This window comes from Mesocricetus auratus, unplaced genomic scaffold, assembly GCF_017639785.1.
Source record: "Mesocricetus auratus isolate SY011 unplaced genomic scaffold, BCM_Maur_2.0 Super-Scaffold_100003, whole genome shotgun sequence".
Classification (NCBI taxonomy): Eukaryota; Metazoa; Chordata; class Mammalia; order Rodentia; family Cricetidae; genus Mesocricetus; species Mesocricetus auratus.
Window position 1 is genome coordinate 80,263,112 of NW_024429188.1, and position 22,938 is coordinate 80,286,049.

The 22,938-nt window shown below is 39.1% G+C and overlaps 1 protein-coding gene across 7 annotated transcripts in view; it reads right to left on the bottom strand.

The window, feature by feature from the left end:
* The window catches only part of Dcx (doublecortin), a 72,587-nt gene that overhangs the window by 12,490 nt on the left and 37,159 nt on the right, over positions 1-22,938 (bottom strand). For 2 of the 7 annotated variants that reach the window (XM_021234331.2, XM_040744508.1), the window contains exons 4-6: positions 9,446-9,548; positions 6,904-7,026; positions 3,013-3,107 (exon numbers count right to left, since the gene is read on the bottom strand). In XM_021234331.2, coding sequence (XP_021089990.1) covers positions 3,013-3,107; positions 6,904-7,026; positions 9,446-9,548 — 321 coding nt within the window. Of the gene's footprint in view, positions 1-3,009; positions 3,108-6,888; positions 7,027-9,445; positions 9,549-22,938 lie in introns of all 7 variants that reach the window. The other 5 variants (XM_040744510.1, XM_040744507.1, XM_040744509.1 and 2 more) reach the window with 3 other exon arrangements.

Genomic DNA, 22,938 nt, shown 5'->3' on the forward strand with positions numbered 1-22,938 from the left:
CAGTTTTGACTTTGTTGATTAAATCTCATGATGTTGAAAATTTGCCCTGGTTGTAAGCATCCATTAGATGTTTCAGTGTAATAGGGCATGCTACTTTCAACTTAATCTTAAATGACTCAGAAAAGTGTCAAAAACTAAAGGAGAGAGAGAGCACAGAAAACAAGGTAATTGAGAAAAACAGAAATGATTGCATAAAAAGAATACAGGATCTTTATTACAATAATTCTTTTATAAGTTTGAAGAGACAGAAAAATGTTTTTAAAATAACATCAAAATCTAAATGAATATTTAATTTTAAAGTTTGACTAGAAAGGTATAGTCTAATTTATTAAGCTGTGTTTGTTTTTCTGTCTTAAGAAAAATCCAGAGAAGATAACAGCACAGCTCTGACAATGCTGCCATTTTGGAGTTTTGTCTAGTTCTTCAGTGGCTAAACTTGTTTACAGAATTGAGTGAAAAAATAAAAAAGTCACACATGTCTACAAGTCCAACCAAGAGAAACAAATTTGACAATGCTAAAACTCACCTGAAGGGTCTACAAAGAAGGGGTCCTCAACCTAAATGGACTAGGCGCACATGCCAGTCGAAAGGCTGGATGATACAAGCATGCAGAGAAAATGCCTGAGCCGCCTCTGACACTTTGGGAAAGGTCGATGGAAAGTGCCGGCATAGAGCACACTTCCCAGAAAGGAAAGGAGTTGCAGAAAGACATAGGGTGAAGGTGCACTAAGAAGCAATATGGTCTAGACAGATGTTCACAACACTGAAATGTCAAAGACAGGTTCTTTCCATCTTGTCATGACTATATTAACAAATTTTGCTACTTAGAAAATAACCAAAAACTGACTATAAAGTGATTTTCATCCTTCTCACCATCTCCTGGGAACACAGACTATACACACGACTAAGCATATTCTGAAATCCAATAGGTCTATACACACGACTAAGCATATTCTGAAATCCAATAGGTCAAGAAGGATAATTCAAAGGTTCTTGTGAGGCTTAAAACGGTTCATTAAAGGAAAGGAACAGGCATTGTTAATAACAGGGCATGCAAATCCAAATTAAACAAGAAACTTAAACTGTGCTGTGAATAAAATATAATGGCAAGATTTATCAGATAGTGGTATACTATGAAATACTTTTAAAGTTACAGGGTGTGTGTGTGTGTGTGTGTGTGTGTGTATGTGTATACACTTTCCTGTACCACAGTACACATAGGAAGGTCAGAGGTCAACTTTTAGGAGTCATCTTCTCCTGCAATATGGGTTCTGAGGATTGAGCTGAAGTTGCCAGGCTTGGGGACAAGTGCCCTTTACCCACTGAGTCATCTCTCTAGTCCTGCTGTTAAATATTTAGCAATTGACTTTCTGTGGGGAAAATGATAATCTTATTTGCTGGTTTCTATGGTCCAAATAATCCTGCTGTGACCAAGTCAAGGTTAAGAGCACAATGTCACTACAAATATAGTTAAAAAGTGAGGCATACTTGTGTGTGAGTGTGTGTGTGTATGTGTGTGTGTGTCTGTGTGTGTGTGAGAGAGAGGGAGAGAGAGAGAAAAGAGAGAGAGAGAAAAGAGAGAGAGAGGGAGAGAGAGACAGAGACAGAGACAGAGATCAGTCAGTATTATTATGTGATTTGTATGTATGTTTTCAGGGCTGATCATTTGGTATTGGGTAACCAATTAGTGTGCTCTTCCCTGAGAAATACTCCTGATCTCAGCATTCCTTAGTTGCCTGTTGTTTTTGTAGGGTTGAGGCCTCATGAGCTTTTCCCTTTCCATGTTGTTGTTTTTTAAATCAACCCATAAGCTAGTGTAAACTGACGCTAACATATCACTGGTGGTGACCTGCATACTAGTTCTGTTGCTAATTCTGTTGCACTAGTTAGGCATTTAGCTATCTGGATTGGTTTCAATTTCCTTCTGTAAAACTTTGTAGTCTCACTGAAGTAACCCAATAAAATATTTCCATCTATAAAATCTCCCATTCAGATCATTCTAAGGTGGAGTTGAACATATTGGTAAGACTTTACCTTCTTGCATTTCACACCAAAACTTTTGGGTCAAAATCTTAACATATCTTGCTTCCCAGTGTTATTATTAGAGAAAAACACATCCACACTATCTAAGGTATAAGAAATTTAAAGCAGTGAACACACCAGATTCTCTACATAGGACAGATTTCTGGGAAGGAATATGCTTGGGAAAAGATGCTATGGAATTGCTAGGTTTATTTTCAGTGCTGTTTATTGTATCTAGAGCTTTGTTTCCTTTCTGCATACACTGCACAAAAATTTCCTTAGTAATGAAGAATGTGCACAACGAAACTAGGGTTCATTTCTTCATTGATGTCCTACAAATCTAAAGAGAGTAACTCATCATGACCTTTAAAAATTGTAATGTTTATTTGTGTCTGAGCATAATTATGTACATCACATGTGTGTAGTACTTGTGCAGACTAGAAGAGGGCACCAAATCCCCCAGAACTAGAATTAGATGTGAGTCACATAGTATGAGTGCCGGGAACTGAGCCTAGTCCTCCAGAATGAGAGTACAACTCTTAACTACTAAGCCATCTCTCTAATCCCATCTAAGTGCAACTTTTAACTACTGTATTTATATTACATCCAGTTGCTGGTGCCTAATGACATAAGGCATCCTCAACACTCCATTTGCTATATGTTGGAATTTGTGGGGCAAATGCTTGTGGTTTGTTTTCTGTCATTACTTCAGAATAAATATTTGAGACATTAGTACTACACTTTGGGTAAAATGATAAAATGTACCTGGAAAAAAATGATAAAAACAAGGGTTAGAGAAATCAAAAACACTGACTCAAGGCTTGTTCCATGCTGAAATTCTTGGGGCTTCAATTTAATGGAGTCAACAAAGGTGAGTTCTAGCTTCAAATCAAAAGGTGCTGTTGAAGTACAGTGGGTGGTCAAATCTCTGTGCAACCTTTTAAGAAACTGAGAGCAAAGGGGTTTAGTAAGGTATAAGAGACATAATACCTTGTGCTTCCGAAGGCTCCCTGGACTAGTGGGTGTAGAGATAGGAGACTGTTTCGATTTGGGTGTTGACAGCTGGCTGCTGGACGTTCCATTTGCTAACCCAAGGCAGGAGAAAGGGAAAGAATGAAAACCAACAGCATATAAAAGAACAAGTTCTTTCTCCTCTTAAGACACTAAGAACATTCAAACAAGGCACACAGTCAACCAAATGATTTGATAGAATCAAATCAAAGTGAAAAGAAACACATTCTTTAAATGCTCTAAGAACTGCAATCCCCAGTTAATGTGGTCTGGCACAGTGCAAGGTATCATAACCATTGCCCTGACCATTGCTTCTCAGTTACACAGATCTATTTCTTTTCAAGACTTTTCCATTTTAATCACCAGGTTCAATACTCACATCTCTGGGGGCAGATTAAGACAGCATTATTTTGCTTCAATTTAATACTACATCAATTCCCTCTGTAGCCCTGGCTGTCCTGGAACTCACTCTGTAGACCAGGCTGTCCTCGAACTCACAGAGATCCACCTGCCTTGAGTGCTGGGATTAAAGCCATGTGCCTGGCTATTCAACTTTTGTAACATAAGCCTTTACTTTTTTAAACACATGCTCCTGGTATTTCTTCCTCTGGCAATTTTTTTTCACAGGGACTAGGGGAAACAGAAAAAAGGGTGGCAGAGAAAAAAGGACCGGGCCAAGAAGAAAGTATGAGCAGCAGCCAGAGCTAAGGCTCACCTTCAAGAAAACATCTAACCTGTCTGATCTGGTTCAGGTTAGAAAGTGGTTCTAAAGCAAGAGATATTTTTCAATTAAGCAAACCAGCTGGGAACTTAGACAATGTCACAAAACAAGAAAACACAGGAGAGCCAGCATGGTTTAACTCCCCTCATGTATCTGTCAACTCTCTTAGCTGGCTCTCTCCAGCTGTGCAGCACGATAGCCAACCCCAACCCCACATGGTCTTTTCTCATAGGATTTTGAGGGTGGTTAAATCTGTCCTTGGTCCTGCACTTATCTTTACTTTCTTGGTCCCATCAATATGTCCTGTCTAAATGGAACAGGACATACCCCAACAGGATGGCTGGTCTGGTTAGTAGGTTGACCTACCCGGATTTACAAGGATTTAAACATTAGAATAAAATGTGTGTTTGTGTATGTGTATGTGTATGTGTATGTGTATGTGAAGCAAGAGTTAGGGTGCTAGTCTTCAATTAATAGAAAAGCCCACTTTCAAGTATGGGTAGTCATAGAAAGAGTGAACAATGTCAACAGCCATGCAGAGTTCATGCTGAGTTTCCAGGTTGTATGTTCCCCTGTTTGGAGGATATACACATCCCTGAAGACTACGATGTATGAAGCTCCACATAAGATGTATCTAAGTGGTCCCAAGTTTGGTGATTAAAGAGCTGTCTAGGTCGTGAGTAAATCAAGGTGTATTACACTTTCTTAGTTCAAGTTCATTTGGCCAGAATGGAACAGAAAAGGAAGGTTTTCTTGGCACATGCTTTGCTACTAACCCTTGATGACTAGATACCAAACTGACTTTATTGCTCATTCATTTCATGCTGATCCACTTGACCATTGTAATACCAACATCGAGACACACTCAAAATCAAGCCTGTTGGTTTTGCTATGATGTTTATTCTGAAATACTTACTTAAAGTAATCTCAGCCTACCAAAAAAAATCCAGTAACTACAGAGTCCCCTCCCATTAATAGCTGTTGTTCTATGGTTATTTTAAAACCTTTTATGATATGTGATCTCACATGGTTCTCCTGATTACTAGTATCTCTTTAATCAACAAAGGCACAGAGATTTGAGAAGATTTGCCTTGTCTAGAGTATGTAACTTATTCCCTCCTTTATGGATGATAGCTTCAGGACTGGATCACAGAACCCATTTCACAATCTCCAATTTACGTCCCACTGTGATCCTTGTGTGATTTATTCTCAGTTTTATTTTTGTTATTTTCTTAACATCTTTCAGAGGGAGATCGCAACTCACAATTCAATCAGTTCCACATTTTCTCATATTGAGATGCTCTAACATTTCTTTCCTCTGGTCAAAATATTCCTGCTTCATCTATATTTTCATACAGACTTTTTCTAAACAGCTACCCAAGTGGAGCCAGGGTGGCTAAGACTCACTTCAGAGCAATCCAAAAGACAGACCTATGGTTGTCACACATCCATTCCAAAGTGCCCTTGGCTGCAGTGTCTGGATCGTTTTGGTTAATTGTTTCTGCTAAATAGAAATGCTTTTGTTCCTCTTCCCAGACTCATCCATCAAGGAAGCAAGAACTGAAAGCCCAGAAACAGTTCTTCAGGGATTTGTTCATTGGGCTGTTTCTCAAGCCAAATTCAATCATAGACTGTGAGATACTGTAGATTTACAAGATGAAATGTGAACTTGAAATCTATTTCCTACCATATTTTGGAAATTATACTGTTGTGAATTCTTTAAAGAAAATGGAGAAGAGTCTTCCCTGTTGGAAAACACCTTTGTTTATTCAACCTTGCAGTATTTGTGGGTGGAACCTACAGCATCACTTATGCTAGGCAAATACCTACCATTGAAATATAACTGCAGTCAATATTGTGATATTTTAATGCAAATGAGTTTTCCTCAAGAAGGTGAAAGCATGGGAGAGTTTTTGTCTTCATACAGCCCTACCAAGGATATCAGTTCATCTTGGAGTGACATTAGTGGAATTAGTAGAATCTATTCAGAGCAGACCATTCGAAATAAAGGTACCAACTTACCTGTGACATTGTGTTGAACTCAACACAGGATAATGACCTAGAAACCACCCCCAGTATATCTTGGCCTCTCCAAACCCTTTAAATGGAGGTGGGCCAGAGAGAAGGACATTGAGAAGCAAGGACCATCCAAAAAAATCTTTGTATTCACCACACTGGAAATCCCATACTCAGCCTCCATTTCCAATGTCTGCTGAGAGGAGTCCTGGGTTTTGGTCCTTGAATACTAAATAGTTGTACAGCATTGGGAAGACCTTGAGAATCTGAACTGCCCCTCAGTTTCTCAGTGTTAAAGAAAAGCAACCTAGATAGTTACCCTTTTGTAACATAGATTATTAAAAATGTTTTGGCAAAATAAGGCATTCTTGTGTTGCTTAATGTAGTAAATAGTCACTAGTCACATTGAAATGTGGCTAATCAGATTTCAGATGTGTGTATTAAGTATAAAAGGCAGAGCAATTTCAAAAATGGCAAGCATCTCAATAGTTTTCATATTGATCACATGCTAAAATGATTACCTTTGAATGGATCAGTAAATAAAATCTATCTATATTGTTTTCTCTTAATTTTAAATGTAACCACTAAACATTCAAATTAAACAATGTGCATGTGATGATGTCATATGAAACCCACACAACTTTCAAAATGCATATAACATACAAAGCTTGCATTATGACCAATATTAGTTCTATGATACAGAGTTAGTTTGTCAGGGAGGCCATAGATTATAATTCTTTCATAGAATCTTGTTGTTTTGTGTCCCTTGACCCAAGAGCTAAGGAGACAGTTAAACGTTAAAAAGTCATGGTGGTGGTACATGTGCCTGTAATATTAGCACTGAAGAGGAATAGACAGATGATTCCTGGCACATACTGGACATCTACCCTAATCAGCAAAGTCCAAAATCCCAGTGAGAGACCTGTCTCAAAAAACAACGTGAGCAGTTCCTGGGGAATACATGTGTTTGTCTCCAAACAAGATTTCTTATGTCTCTGAAAGGATAGAATTGGTCATCATGGAGCTACTGCTGACCTTAAGGAAGTCATTTATCTTATGCAGAAGGCATCATCTTCTATAAATGAAGTTAACATATACAATAGGAAAAGAACACTCACCGTCTTGGTCGTTACCTGAGTCAGCTGGAGACTTGCTGCGGCGCATTGGGCCTGGACTCTTGGCTGATGTCTTTTGAGGTGTTGGGGAAGCTTTTGGGCCAGCTGTGGCAGAAGGATTCCCTTTCATGACTCTACATTCTGCGGACAAAAGGACACAAGCAGCTTAGGGAAAGGTAGAACTGAGACTCTCAGCACACTACCCCCATCTCAAGTGACTCAGAATTACAAGGTGTTCCTCATTTTTTGTAGGAATTATGGCTATGGCAAGGGAGGCATAGGAGAAAATACCAAAAGTCTCTTGTGATAAACTAAGTATTTAAGCTCCTCAATTCTAGAGCAAGGGCAGATATTCTAAAGCAACTCATCTAGATCACATGTTAGATTGATCATCTGCAATTGACCAAGCCATACTTGAAAAATAGTACCTGTGGAAGATTTGCCTTTATTTTATTAGTGTACAGGTGACATACCTCCGATGTCATGGCTGCATAGATGCAGAGTCCCTGAGTAAGCTCCTACTCATTGTCTATCATTACCTGCTATACATTGTGATAGGTACGTTAATAACATCATATCATTCCATTTCAAAAGCACCATTACTACTACTATGCTGAATTTATAGAGCCCTTTTATATGTTCAGTATATTTTGTAATCCCTTATGCGGGTTTAATAAATAAATGGGTCAATAATGGGTCTGATGCTCATTACTCTAGAATACTTATGGGTCTGTAGAAAAGAGTAGGCTAAATGTTTCTGCACTTGTTCTAGCTATAGTCTGGTGTGTTTGGAACTCTCTTTCTATGAAGATCACTCAGCATTCTAAATTAGGGGTAATTTGAGTCACTGAAACTGGTATTTTACTGGGAAAATAATTATGTTCCTTTAAAAAATGAGAGTACTACAAACTTTAAGCTTCTGACTTAGGGCCACGAAGCAAGAAAGTAGCAATGCAAGTGTCAGTAGCTACATCTCTTGAGTTCCTATTTCCTGCACAGTTTTTTTAGATGTACTGTTTTTCTTATTTATTCTTCTCTCATACTATACATTCTGACCCTAGCCTCTCCTCCTTCCCCTCCTCCCAGCTCCCCAATATATGCATGTATTGCAACATGTGTATGTCTGTGGACTGTAGAGGTCAGAAGGGGGTGTTGGATCCCCTGGAACTGGATTTACAGATGCTTGTGAATCACTGTGTGGGTGCGGGCAACCAAATCTAGGTCTTATGTGTAGAGAGAAGCCTTTTCCTTGCCAGCCACTTTGGTTTTTCCCCACCAGTCGCTTGGGCTCTGCCACATTGTAGTCCCCAAATAACACACAAGATGCTGTATTAATTATGAAGCTGTTAGCCTTGCTTGTTTCTTACTGGCTAGCTCTGACTTAAGTATCCCATAATTGTTAATCTAAGTATTTCTCTTACCAGAGAAAAGTTCCGGACATCTTACTTCTCTGGCGGGCTACATTGTGACTCCCTGTGTTTCTCCTACCCAGCATATTCCTTGACTCCTAGTCTCACCTATCTTGCTTCCTTATTGGTCAACAGTGCTTAACTGACATATACACAGGACTTCCCCATCACTTATGCAAGTGCAAAAAGTGTTCTTAACTGCTGAGACATCTGGTAGAGGGAAGATTTTTGTTTAGAGACCTCCTCGTTGACTCCTACACTCAGAAGATTTGTGGGGGTAATTTGGTCAATTGAACTTTTTAGGAACCTGAATTGAGAAGACATCTCACTTTTGTTTGCTCCACTTTTTATTTGGGTTGATGAACTATAGTGATTGTTGTCAAGAGCCACAGATGCAGAGAGAATAGAAAATTGGATATGGCCTGGATTTGGTTAGCTATTTCATGGTCGTTTGCCTTTTCTAAAAGAAAATTTGTAGAAATGCCACTTTTTAAAAGGACCTTGCCTTGAGTTGCTTGTAGGTTGTCTATTGGTGAACCACTCTTTGTTTTTCTCACATGTATCTTTAATGTGTTTTTCCATCAGTATTCCATCCTAATTCTGTTGTGTGGCCTAACTCAGTTCTAACTTATACCTGGATCTTGAGATGTTCAGGTCTTTCTTGAGGTAAGCAATGCTCTGGCATTCTGAACCACAATACAGAGAGAATGAGGTAGCAAACACAAAGGTGGTAACAAGGTTTGAAACTAATAATAGACTGGGGAAAAAAACCTTCCTAAAAATGGGCCATTACCACATACCAAAAAAGCCAGAGAAGAATGACTAGAAAAAAATGTGTATGTGCAAAATATGTAAAGTTCTTTCTTGATGGTGCAGGTTAGTTCATATTATATATAGTATATGATTCAAGGAATGTGGTCATTATTGGGGAAGATGGCAAGTTTCATGTAGTAAGAAGGCTTCACTTCTGGGAGACCCAATTGACCTTTCTCTTAGTGTGTCATGTATTCAAATACAAAGGAGAAATACTAGCCATATCAACCCTTGAGTTACTGTTTTTGAATATTCTCCAGGCCACATGAGATCACGAAAATCCTAAGGGATGAAAAGGAGCAGAACAAAAGTGAAACAAGCCCGATAATAGTGTTTACCATTCTCATCCAAAGAAAAATCGTCTTGAGCGTAGCGGAACTTTTCAGGACCGCAAGCAATAAACACATCATCATCACCAAAAAAATCATGGAGACAGGTGACCTAAGGAGAAAGCAGAAATACTGAGTTATAACAATAACTTCACATTGTGTTAACAAGGTACACAACTTCACACCTAAGCCATCTTCACTAACAACAAGGGATCTCACTCTCTTTCTCACAAAATACCTACCACATTCATAACCTGCACTATGATCCCTAGTGAGTGAACATAATCATATAATCGCCTTTCCATGTTATATGTATGCTCACCTTGTCTCCATGTCATCAAGACTAAGGTTGAGATGATGCATAAATGGAATGGTTTGCTCTGAAGAAAAGTCAGCTAACACAGGTTCCAACACAGGTACCTCTGCAAGCACCTCAAAGGCAAAATACTCACGGGATAGCCCAACTTTGGGTCTAGACCAAGGTAGGTGAGACAGATTGTCTGCAGTTTCTGATGTATAAACCTTGTAGCAGACCCCAAGTTGGGAATTTCTCTCTTCATATTCATCTGTTCTAAAGGTAGACCATTTTAAATTTCTTTGGATGTTACAAAGACTGAACTCTTGGTTTAAAAAAATTACCTAGTAGAGTAATGAGCCAGAGTTTCTCTCCACATTGAAAAACTAACAGAGGAGATCTACCACTGACCACTTTAAAACTCATCATGGGCAATAGGTCCCATAAATTTGTGTTCCCAGGACCCTTCTTGCCCTTGAATGTGATATGCATTGTGACTTCTTTATAGTGGAGACAGTCTCCAAGCTCCCTTCTGAAATGAGGGTCCCTGGGAAAGTAGCCTTATCCCTGCAGTCTCCCCACTTCTCAGATTTCCTAATTACATCTGATAATTACTCCAACACATAAGGCAAACCCCAGGAGGAACCATGGAATCAAAAAACATGCTTTTCCAACTTCTTGGCTTGTAAGTGTCCAAAGCCTCTAATTGTTCTAAGAATCTCATTCAAGCTGCCAGCAATGGCTTTCTAAAGGCACAGACCTTACAAACTAACAACAGCTTGCTGTGTGCAGAAAGCAATACACTACATTTGAAAAAAATGTTTATATTAATAACATCATCCCCCCACCCAAGATCTATTCAATCTGTTTCCCCAGCCAAGATGATTGAAAGCCTCACACAAAGAAGAAGATGCTTACAGATTGCCCCTTATTGTTTAAGCCTCCCAACCATCTATGAGATGCCAAGGGAAGAAAGGGAGATTTGGAGGGCTGCCAGGGTCATTACTATTAAGCTTCTTCCTAGTTCTGAGCCTCAACCTCATCAAATACACCCACACCCTTTTTCAGCCAGCCTGTCCAGCCTTCATTGACTTACTACACAATCATATAATGACAATCAGAGCTTCTACTGATTGAATCCTTATTCTGAGATAGGACCTAGATTGACCTGAGTACTTCTAAATCTGTTATCTCAAGTCAGACTCAGAAAATGCTATTGTATTCACTTCTTTAGAGATGAGATGCCTGAATATCAGAAATAAGTAAATTACCCAGGCTTTAAAAAAATCAATAAATCTAAACAAGCATCTAATCTAATGTACCTTTTACTATAGATCTTGGGACCTGACAGAAGAACAAGAATCACAGATATCACATTACAGAGCTCATCCTCTGATGGAGTGACACACATTGAAACAGAGCACATTTCAACTTAGTTTCAATGACAAGAGAACCTATAGATGTCATGGAAGCTATTGGTTACCAGTCATATCCAAGTGACCCAGTCTGTGGTTGACAAGGTTAGTTCAAGGGTCATTCTGCATGTGGTCTGGAACTAAGTTCCAATAAAAGAGCTTAACGACATGCTTTGAGCTCTACTCCAGATCTCCTGACAATGTCTTAGACATTGAGTCAATACAATGTGGAGCTTTGAACTTTTAGAAACTAGCTGGGTCTGCATCGGTTTCTTGATTGAGGCTGCCCTTGACCTGACTACCTGCCTCTATTTTTGCTCATGAGCAAGGAATGCCTTCACCCTTGAGCTAGCCTGTTTATATCTAGGAATTAGTACTTTCTTTCAGGACCCGTCTGTGCTTTCATGAACATTTACCTAGTCCTGCTCACTGAATCACAGTCCAGGCTCATCCCTCCCTCTGAATTTCATAGAGTTTATGGCCTAATAAGAATTTAGCCTAGGTCGTGTCAGTTTAGACTGTGTACAAAGAAGAAAGGAAGGAGAAATATCCAGAGGATTTTTAATGGATATAAAAAGAAAAGTAGAAGAAATCTATTGTGGATGGGAACAGACATTACCATTTGGAGACTTTGAAAAGTAACTAAAGCACAAATTTAAGGAAAAAAATGGAGAACTGTCTATAGATTCAGACACTGTTTTTCACAGAGATATCTTAATTGTTGAAAAATTAGTTCTTAATGGTTTCTTTTTATCCCAGTCCTATGTCATGATATCTTATTCTAGGATAAGAATGCTATACAGACTATTAGAGTACTTGCAGTTACAACTACGCATCCTCTGGCAAGCCCAAGTATCTCCTCTTCTCTCAGGCTTAGCATATAGCTTTGGGCTAGCCCTCCCTTTGGGGATCTTATAAGAAAGGCAATGTTTCCTATGCTTTTGACAAACTCACAGTGGTGTTCTGGCTTCAAACACATTCATGTTGCAATCCAGCTGTTCAGCATCAGGTTTCTTATGTGATCCTGCTTCCTATTTTACTGGCTTCAAAATGTAGACAAACACATCTTGTGCATGTGGATACCCAGATTTTGCCAAATGCTTTCAATGCTGAAACACAGCAGCCCCCATCTTCATTAAATGATGAGAAAATAAAATGTTTTCTATCTTAAAACATGAGCATCTAAAGGCACAAAAATACAAACCTTCCCAAGGATTCACAGTTGGCTCATGAAAGTGTTGGGACTAACACTCAGGCATCTTGCTTCAATTCAGAACAAAATAATTCAATTGCCTGAGAAAGCATGACTCCCTATACCTCTTGACAGGAGACTCTTTAGTCTCGAGATTAGAGAGTCCAATATACATTAGACTGTCATTTTGAAAAATGAAGTTTTGTTGTTAACCATATTTTTAATTCATGAACAAGAGAAACTTTTCCCTTTAGTGAAAACTGAGTACATGGTAGAAAACAGGGACAAGGAGAAGGAAGAATTCTAAGAAGAAAAAGAAGAAAAGAAAAGAACAGGACAATAATAATGGGATATAAGAAACAAATCTCAACTGAAATAATTGCCGCCTCCTTTATAAAATTTTTATGATGACAATGTGACACAAAGTCCACCTTGGCTCACACTTCAAATGCACAATTTTATAATTAGCTTTCTTGAAGCAATCTTTTTAGAATAAAGTGACAACAAATGTGGTAACAGACTACTTACTGCAGTATCCCAGCATCCCCAAGAATAAAGGTCTTGCTGGCGTTAGCTCAAGTATGAATCATACTTGAGTATTTATGGCAGAGGAGAGAACACATAGGCATGACACCCATCTTTATAACTAAGCAACTACCAGCACAAAATCAATGAAAATTAATTCCACACACATTTTAACTAACCCCGAACCATTACCTCAAAACTCTTCTTTTTAAAAAATAAAAAAGCAGGTATGGGGAGAAGGACACCAGCATGGTTGTGCATTAGTATGAACAATATATTATTTGGAAGGTCCGGTGTCTTAAATGTCATAAGACAAGTGGATCAATGTAGGCAACATATCACTGTGTGCAAGCAGATTGAGTCTATTAGCTGCAAATGGAAAATTGACTGTGATTTGATTAGATTCTCCATTCACATATTACAGATAGTGGCTGTTTTTGCATGTGCCTGCTGCTACTACATCCTATAATCCATTTATCTAACTCTTCAGAAAGAAATGTTCTTCAGGAATAGTTATAAATCTATGAGACTCACTTTTGAAGTGTGTAGTATTTTTAGTGAAAGTTCAACTCCCCCATATTGGTCATTAAACACTTTCTAACGCAAAGGAACTATGTGCGAAATACAAAAACGAACAGTAAAAGGCCCCTGCCGTCACAAATGACAATGTAATAAGCATGTGTGAACTACACAAATAATTAGAATACAACGCAGACTGTTGTTAGCACTGCTGTGGAGGCACAAAGAGTGCGAAGAATCACAGAAGACAAAGAAAACAATAAAAATAAAGATCATCATGGCCTCACACAGTCATTTATATACATGACATGAAAGTAATAGTGAAACGATCTGGAACAAAGAGTGGGACTAGTTGGGGGCTAGTGATGACAAATATGGTCAAAATATATAATAATCTTGAATAAAATGTGTTTATGAAACCCATCAATGGATATATACCAATAAAAATGTTTTATGCAGAGAACTGAGGTAGACTTCACAAGGAAGACAACTCACAAACTGAGTCTGGAAACAGAGCCGGGATATAGGTTAATGGAAACAGGAGGGGGTCTAGGCAATGGTAGTTGTGTGAACAAAGGCTACATCTTAGTAGCTATGGTAATTGGTTTTACTCCACCCAAAACACGGCACAGCACAATTGCCCAAATCCATATGCTAACCTGATGCACAGACAAAACATCCAATTAATTGCCTCCTGCTAGAACTCAGGGTGAAGGGAAGGGCAAAGTGTGTCTATGAAGAGGGCTGGCTCCAGTGGTGTGGAAGAGGGAACCCCTGTGGCAAAGCAGACAACCCACATTGATTTCTCAGTCTTGCCAACAATGTGCCCTGACCATAGAGAGAGGAGCTGGCAAGCTTTGCAAAGTGAGTTAATGAAAGATTCAGTAAACATTACCAGTGAGGCTTTCTAAAAGTTACTGCCACTTTTATTCTGGAACATTCCCTGCCTGCCAGCTCTAGACTGGCTTCAGTAAGAGACCAACACCAACTTGGCTTCTTAATGTGTGCAATGTTTCTAGGTGACCCTTATTTTCTTATCAAACTCTTTTGCTTGGAGTTATCTTGGAGTTTTGCTTGTGGATTTTTCAAAGCAACACTTTTTGAGGGGCCTGGACAAGTAGGTCCCTAATTCTATGGTGCCCTTTTTGGCACAGATCTCTTTATTCAATATCTGCACTTCCCTAATGCCTTTGAAGAGATAAAAACAATAATACTTGTATTTCTACAATTTTTTTACTGTTTTTGAAACCTTTCTAGGAGGGAGACTTTTGAGCAATGGAAATTATTCAGTAAGGAAGTGTTGAGGCATGGAACCAAAGATGGTCATAGTGGTTGAATATGGCCAAAATTCATTAAACACACACATGAAAATATAATGGAACTCTTCATTTTGCACCATGACTGTATGCTGATAAAAGCAGCATTTGTCCTATGTTACATTCTCTCCCACACCTCTAATTCTCCACCCAAGCTAATGTAATCAGAGTTCCATCTATATCCTGCTCTAGAAAGTTTGCTCTTGCCAAGATCATCAGCAACTTGAAGGTTGTCAAATCCAATTCCACTTTCTAGCCTCATTTGACACCCAGCAACAATGGCCATCAGGTGACCATTTCCCTTTGTAGCTTCTGGAATACTGCCTAGTTGATAGTCTCTTTTTCTTATTCCACCTGAATATTTTATGTGATTTGTTTACTCAATTCCTAATAAAGCCATTGATGCTGTGAGTCTGACAGTTCAAATGGCTGAAAGAACAAATTTGTTGTTTATTCTTACGGTGATTTGTTTCTTTATGTGTTTAGTGTGTTTTATTGTGAGTGTACATCTGGTTGAACTAAATCATTTGGAATCCTGAGGGGAGCTAGTTGGAGAAAGTTGCATGACACAAGATTGGAATTTTAAAACTCAGCTTCCGGGTCGGTTTTGCAACCATTTGCTTGAAAACAATGAGATTCTTTTCTCAGCCGCACACCTTCCATGGATTGCTTTCCTTTCCCCATCTTTCAACCATGTCTTGAGAACATTGCCCATGGCTCTCATTTACTTTATTTTCCCTCATGGTGGTGGTAGGTTTTACTTTGTGACCATCCCATGGCTCAGGAAGCAATCTTGATGGCTGATTGTGGATATGGAAATTGATAACCCTTTCTCACCATTTATATTATTCTCTGGAAATTCCCAGCCCTTCTGTGGTGGATTTACTTATTCCTATAGCAAGTAAAACTGAGCTAACTCATGGTGATCCTCCAACATTAAAGTATATTAGATATCACTCAATCTTCCACTTATAAAGAGTGACTAGTTCTAAAAACACCCTTTTCATAGGTACTTAGTATGTAAAATACCATAAGAAATTTGAGGAATAAGTTGTGTTTAAGGTCAACTGATCTTTCCCTGGCCTTCTTAGTCCAAAAGCCAACAGTGACTCTGTTTACTCCGTTCTTGAATTTCCTCAATACTGAAATGTAGAAAGTCAGAATTCAGTTGAGATACTGACACTTGAATTTGTCCTATTTTCAGTCTTTACAGTAGTTGTCTTTGCAGGATGAAAGGCCCCAGCCACTCTGTGTAGCTTTTACTGATTTACATCTGTCAAGTTCTTTCACTTCAATTACCTCATCTGGCTCATTGGCTCCCTTTTTAATAAACAGAGCAAAAAGGGCCATCCGGGTTAAGTGACTTTTACAGGTCTCATTTCTAGTTAGTGACACAGCTTACACCAGAGTTCGATATAACGTCTTCCACTCTGACACACATACCTAAGGCATACTGCAAAGGCTCTTTATACACCAGGCAAGGAAGCCCTTGGCCTGGAAATACAGTGCTTTAAGAAAGAGGAAGCACAAAAAAGAGACAGGAAGAAAAAAGACATTCTACTGTATTTTACCAGGAGATGGTTTATGATTTAATAAACTGATCTCAGGTGATGCCAGCCCCTTGAGAGCCTGGCAACCCCTCAGTACTGAGGGGTGTTCTTTCCTTCGTTTTCTTTTGCCATTTTCCCAACAGCCTATATCAACTCCCACTGGAGACCTCTCAGGCATGAGAGCAGCTGCAGAGGTGCTGGGGTTAGGCTGCTGAGTCCATGCCCAGCACTGACACCTGCCTTTCCATGGGGCCCTGGGGACAAGTTGGCTCAGAGAAACAAGGACGAGACAGAACTCCATTCATCAGACAGAACTGGGGTGGAAAAATCCTGACTGATCCCTTGGCACCATTAAACTCAAAGATTGGCCCTGGGCCCCTCACAATTCCAGGTTCAGTTTAGTAAGGCGAATTAAAAATGTGAGTGCATTTGTAGAACCTATTGCAGTTATCTATTACATGTAATAGTTATCTGGTGACCGCTACATTCAAATCAGGGTAAAGGCATAGTTGTAGATTCTAAAGGAGTAAAAGAAAAAGATCTCAGTTAAAAAAAGAAAGCTACTGTCTACACTGAAAGTTAAAATCTATCACTGGGTCATTGCCTTCTCTTTGGGCCTAGCTACCTTTGCTGTAAAGTAATGATGCTGGTCCTTCAAGGGTTATGCTGTCTTTGTGTCAAGAGTTCACTGGAGAATTTGACCAAAGCTACATCTTCTCCCCAGAAAAAAAGTGTACCTAGATAGTTAAGTTTCAACAGAAATGAATGTGTTTGGGGGGGGTGCTAGGAATTTCCCTGAAGGCCATCTAGAGATTCTGAGAGTCTCTGGACTGGTTGATTTCTGAGGACGTTTCTAGCTCTGACAGTATGAAACATTCCAGGTTAGACACAGTTAATGAGCAGATACACTCTAGCCAGAATGCTGGCAGCTGTTGTGGAATCCCAGAGGCTTAACTGTACCCCCCTTCCCAGGCTTCCTGAGACTATTCCAAGGGAAGCCAAAGGATATAAGCTCATTCTTTGCAAACTAAGTCCAAGGGAAGCAAAAGAGTGCAAACTGATTTACAGCAAAGTAGAGACCCGAATGTGCCTCAGGTCATTGCCTCCCAGGTTGCTGAAGTTTAACAAGGATACTAACTTTACTTGAGTGAGTAGGCATTAGAGTCATGGCCTCGAACGTTTCTCATGGCTGACTGAGGATAGGACAAAAGGCATGACTGTTCAATTGGTAAAGGGTAGACAGCACTATCATAAATATTCTGAGATTTTTCTGCGGAACTTTTGGTCTCAACAACACCAGACAGCATAACAATGGCCATAACCCTGCAACATTTCCTCACACGTTACCTTCTTCTTTGTAACTTTGTGTTTTACTGTCCCTGCTCTAAAACATCATGGCAGAAACCAATCAAGAAGTTTGATAGGATTTTCCATCAGGGTTTCTGTAGAAAACAGAGTGGATACACTAAGTAGAGTCTACCAAAGAGGACAGATAGCAGAAGTGGAGGGAGAACACAGAGAAACCAGAGGAGATATTGTAGTATCACAGGTCCATCAACAGGGGTGTCCATTACCAGCGGTAGGCCTAAAGGAAAAGGAGCAGCTGCCAGAACCCAGAGAGGAGAGAGTTATATGAAGAGGACTCCCTGACAGGAGTCGTGACCTTTCGTATAGATAGCTAGTGATTTCTCAGACAGGGTGTCAGGGACTAGACAGCCTAATTTCACTCACTTCTCTCCTCCCGGCCTATGCTCAGCTGGCCAAACGCCATCGTAATAAAAAAGATGCGAGAGCCTACTCATTAGGGTCACTGACAAGGTCATAGGGCAGTGGAGAATATGTGTAGAGGGTGCCTGGAGGGGAAAACTTGGAGCATGCATGTACTGCTGTAGGAAAGAGGAAGGATTTCTTGTACCCTGAAACAGAGGGGTGAGACTCACAATTAAGCAAGCAATCCTAACAGTGTTTTACACATGCTGTTCTCACGTCCACTGTATTTCAAGCTATGACAATCCCGTCCTTTGTTTTTCAGCCACAGTTCATATAGTCGCTAAACTGTCCTAGCCAAAGTTTCTTTCCCTCTTATTCTTCCCTGTCCTTTGTATATATCATTTCAGGGACAGAATGGAAAATGAAGAAATGACAGCTAAGCAACAAGAACATAGAGTGTTCTCATATGTTTTAGAATGCAGTTATCGAAAGCAATGTAAATATAAACATTATAGTGTTCAAAACTGAAAACCAGCAGCAGGACACTTGAGTGTACTTAAATGGCATATGAGGAATTTCTGGCAGTCCCACTAACCTTAAAGGAAATGATAAGTAAAATGTGGGAGAACATTTAGAAAGAATGAGTTATTTATACTAATCTATGATCGCTGCTTGCAGTATGATGTCATTTAGACTATTTTGCTTGTAATAACTTGGGGATGTACTATATGACATTCAGTATGTGAAAGCTGTGCATGTCACTAAATGCACCATACTTCACTTCACAGGAACATCTCCTTGCAGCTGTTCCTATTGTCTGTTGCTAGGTGATATTTGACCCTTGGCCTTACCTCAACCATAATAAAAGTTTATTTCCTAGTTTCCAACTGCTTTACTGGTTAATGACTCAGCCTGCCTAGACCTCTGGTTTTTGGAAGTTCTTCTAGTTCAGACATCCTTCTAAAGACCATGATTTCACTACAGCCCTGATTTATTCATTCTATTGTGATAGACCAATAGGGCTTGGAGTTGGTAATTACACTGAACCTGGTTCATCTGGAATATTTGTGAAGAAAGTGATAGTTCTAGGAAAGAAACAAGTCAATGACTTATCACTAGTACAAGACAGACAGATGGACTGGGATGGGGGAGACATCCTGAAACATCACATTTCAAAAGGCACTATACAGTCAGTTAAACCACAGTTATACATTTGAAGAAAGCTAGGAGTAGATGTTGAGACAATTTCTAGTTTGGCCATGTTCCATGTGTCAGTCTCATGTGCCTAAAAAGTGAAATGCTGAAGGAACTTCAAACAGTTTCCACAAGAATTACTATGAAGGCACTAGAACTAGCTAATTTCCCTATCAAATTTCTCTTCCAGGATTGAAAAACATGGGAGATTTAGTCATACAACACAGTGTAATCAGGGACAAGTTACTTAAAAGAGACATCTCAGATCTTTACCTGATAAGTGATGCAAATGCACTTTGACTACCTGTGAGGTATTTTGTTTTTCGGATTCGAACATAAAGAAATATTACCTATGGCTGCTCCTTGAAAATCATCAGTGCTTCATGACAAATTATTAGAGCTACTTCACAAAACACATGCATGGAATCACAGTCATCAAGGGAAGCAGGTGAAGTAAATCGTATTTTAGAGGAGGGAGAAAGGCCGGGAGAGCAATGAAAGGAGCAAGGAAGAGCACATGAGCAAGAGAGAGCTACTTTATTTCCCAGGGTGCCTGGCTTCCCTTCTTAGCGGTACTTTTCAAAACTAGTATTGTATGAAACATAGAGAGATAAGAATCTCTCTGAATTATTAACACACTTCAGAATTAATCCTATAGTCAAAATTCTATTCTCAATTTGTCCACTTATTGAATAAATTTCATTTAGTGCTCACAATGCTTCCCTCACTATGGTAATTATTAGGAGACAATAAAGAAAGACGTTTTTCCTGTCCCCCAAGGAGCATATTTTCTGTACATTGTTTTCATTTTACTTGCTTCTTGGACAATTTAATTCTCTTCTTGTGTACAATCTACATTTAATCTTCTAAAAATTAAAGTTTGGACACTGTTTATACAATCATCCAAATTGTTTGGCTATTCCAAGTTTTGACTCAAACCAGTTGTTTTTTTGAGCCTTGTAAGATTGTGTACATACAGAATTAAAGTCATCCTCATGGGGGGGATTTCTAGTCCCAATGCATTGACAATGACCAAGGACTGATTGCTGAGAAAGGGTCAGCTAGCTGTAGAATTCTGATAATTTCATTCATGCTGGAGTGCTCATTCTTAGTTCTCTCTAGGAAACCTTACAACCCTGGACAGGATGCAGACCCCAGAGAGGACCAGAACTGAACCTGATGTCATAAAATTATAATAGCAGACATCCAGTGTCCCCTGAAATTTGGTAAAAGATATCAAGGAGCAATGACTGTATGTTAACATACCCTTTGCACGTAAACCATCTTTAGAACTATTTCCACTTCTGCTATATCATCTTCATGCTCTTTCAATCTAATGAGCCAAATTTGCTTAAGCTCAGAAAAAAATCAAATGCTTGCGGAACTAAGGCTAATGTCTGTAGTAAAAGAGTTTCTTCACCAACTTTCAAAGAGGCAAGGGAACAAAATGCTTGGCTGAAGACACCTAAGAGTGATGCTAAGTGAAAGTTCTGTATTCTCCCCCCTTACAAAGGGGCCTTTCTTCTCCACCCTCTAAATCCATTCTGCCTCCCACACAGAGAAGCAGACCTGGTGGCAAGTTTCAGCAGGAATGCAAATTGAGGGATGTGTACAAGACCGAAATAGACTTCATAAAATGGCCACCAGTGTGATCGTCTGGAAAGCACTCAACTCAAACCTTTCCACTTTGAGCAAAGGAGTGTTGTTTGCATTTGCCCCTTGAATGGGCTACTGGGATCAGGAGTCCAGCTTTCAGGCTCAGAGCAGCAGATCAACCCCTTAGATGATCATAGCCTGCTTCTCACTGCAGGACTTATTAAATAAATGGGAAGTCCCATGTTGAAGGGCCAAGAATTTTAGCTAGACTGAATGTGTATGTGATTTCGAAGTCTCTATAACAATCAGGCCTGCTGCATTGGGTCAGGAGACAAACTGCCGGCTGTTCAAGTTTGTTTTCTTCACATTTACAGTAGATCAAGGGTCATTTAACTAGCACATACTTGCAACAGAGTTTGGATGGATTTCATTTTCCAGTCACTGGAGGCTAACCTTTTAAAATATTCACTTGGATTTTGGTTTCAAATGTTAAAGAAAACACTTTAAAAATAATCTTTCATTCTTTTACTAAGGTAGAAAATATTTTATGTGTTGCAACATGTTTAATATTATGTCTCTGTGTACTCTTAATATCTAATACAGGACAGGATGCATAATAAGTTCTCAAAGAAGTATGTTATATTTAGGATTGCAGTCCATCTACTTAGTGGATGCCACCTCTTTTTCAAAAAATATATATAAATAGAAAATATAAACATATATTAGACATATGTATTTGTGTGTTATAAAGTATATCAATTTTAATATACTTTATTAATTTCTTGAAATAATTTCCTGTTTTGCTTATTATCTAGGTCATGAACAGTTCCTGACCTAGAACCTCATTGGAAACTCTAATGCAGCTGTGCATTTTTCTGGTCCCTTTTGTGCCGATGCTCTAGCCATCCAAGTTCAGCTCAGAGGAATCAAAGTACAGCAATGAGGAGAACATTCAGCCAAAATAATGGGAAGGGAAAAAAGGTGGGAGGCCCATCAGAAATGCTTGTTGGACCACGGTTCAGAGACAACTGCCTTCCTAGACTTGGCTCCCTTTTTAAGCCAGGCCTCTGTCAATAACACATTTATTGGCCATCCTGACTTTCAGCCTCTGATTTGCCCAATTCAAATATACTTTTTCCAAGAAACATCTCTCCTAGTCATGGCCCCTGACCATTACAAACAATGCTGTTGAAAGGTTCAAATGAAAGAGGCCATTTTCTCCAAATGAGTCACCACCACCTGGAAAGTTCTTGGAAAATGGAAGAGAAGCCAAAACACTAAAGACAAGGAAATATTGTGCTAATTTTTGCAAAACAGAAGCATATCTTAGAAAATATAAATCAATAATTAACTTAATGTTAATACCCAGAAAGGATAGAAAATGATCATTAGAGTATAATTTTTCAGCACTTTTTTGTCGGTGGATACAAACAAGGATTGATTCAAGGCATACCTAGCAAACTTTTCTTTTGATAAAATCACATTTTGTTGTGGGGAGAAAGTCCATTGAGAAATACATTTTAATTACTGATAATGCTCTAGAAAAATACCTCCTCCTGAGTTCATCCTTTCCCACTAAGCCCCTACCCTATGCCACAGTTTTTCTGAACACTCTGCTTCATCAGCTCAGGGCCTGGGAGTACAGTGAATGGAAGAGACACTTAAAGAATTTGCGGGATAGTAAAGAAAGATTTTTAGGTGTTATACTCCTGTTCTAGTACAGAAACGGTGCTGGTGTGTTCTCTTTCAAGAATGGGAACTGGTAGCTTAGATACATTTCACAAATTAAGGGACACGGAAAATGCATTTCAGTGGTGGAGAAAGCATTTGCCAGATGAAGAAATGCCATGAAATATGAGACTGAAGTTTCTGAAAATAATCATATCTTGATTATATGTTTGTTGGCAAAGCAAGTCATTTAAGTACAATGAATTAACTGTAATTGAACAACCTTGCCAAAAGAAACAAAATAAATCAAATGACTGATGTTAGATGACAAAATCAAGATTTAGGGAGTTTTACAATGGCAGGACAGATGGAGCAAAGTAAAAGATGCTTCCATCTCTAAACTCTGGAGGCATTATACTGGATACATTTAATAGATAAAAATTTCCACATTTACATTTTGATAATTCAGTTGCACAAGATGAACTAAAACAGAAGCTCTAGGGAACTAGCCTATCTTCAGAT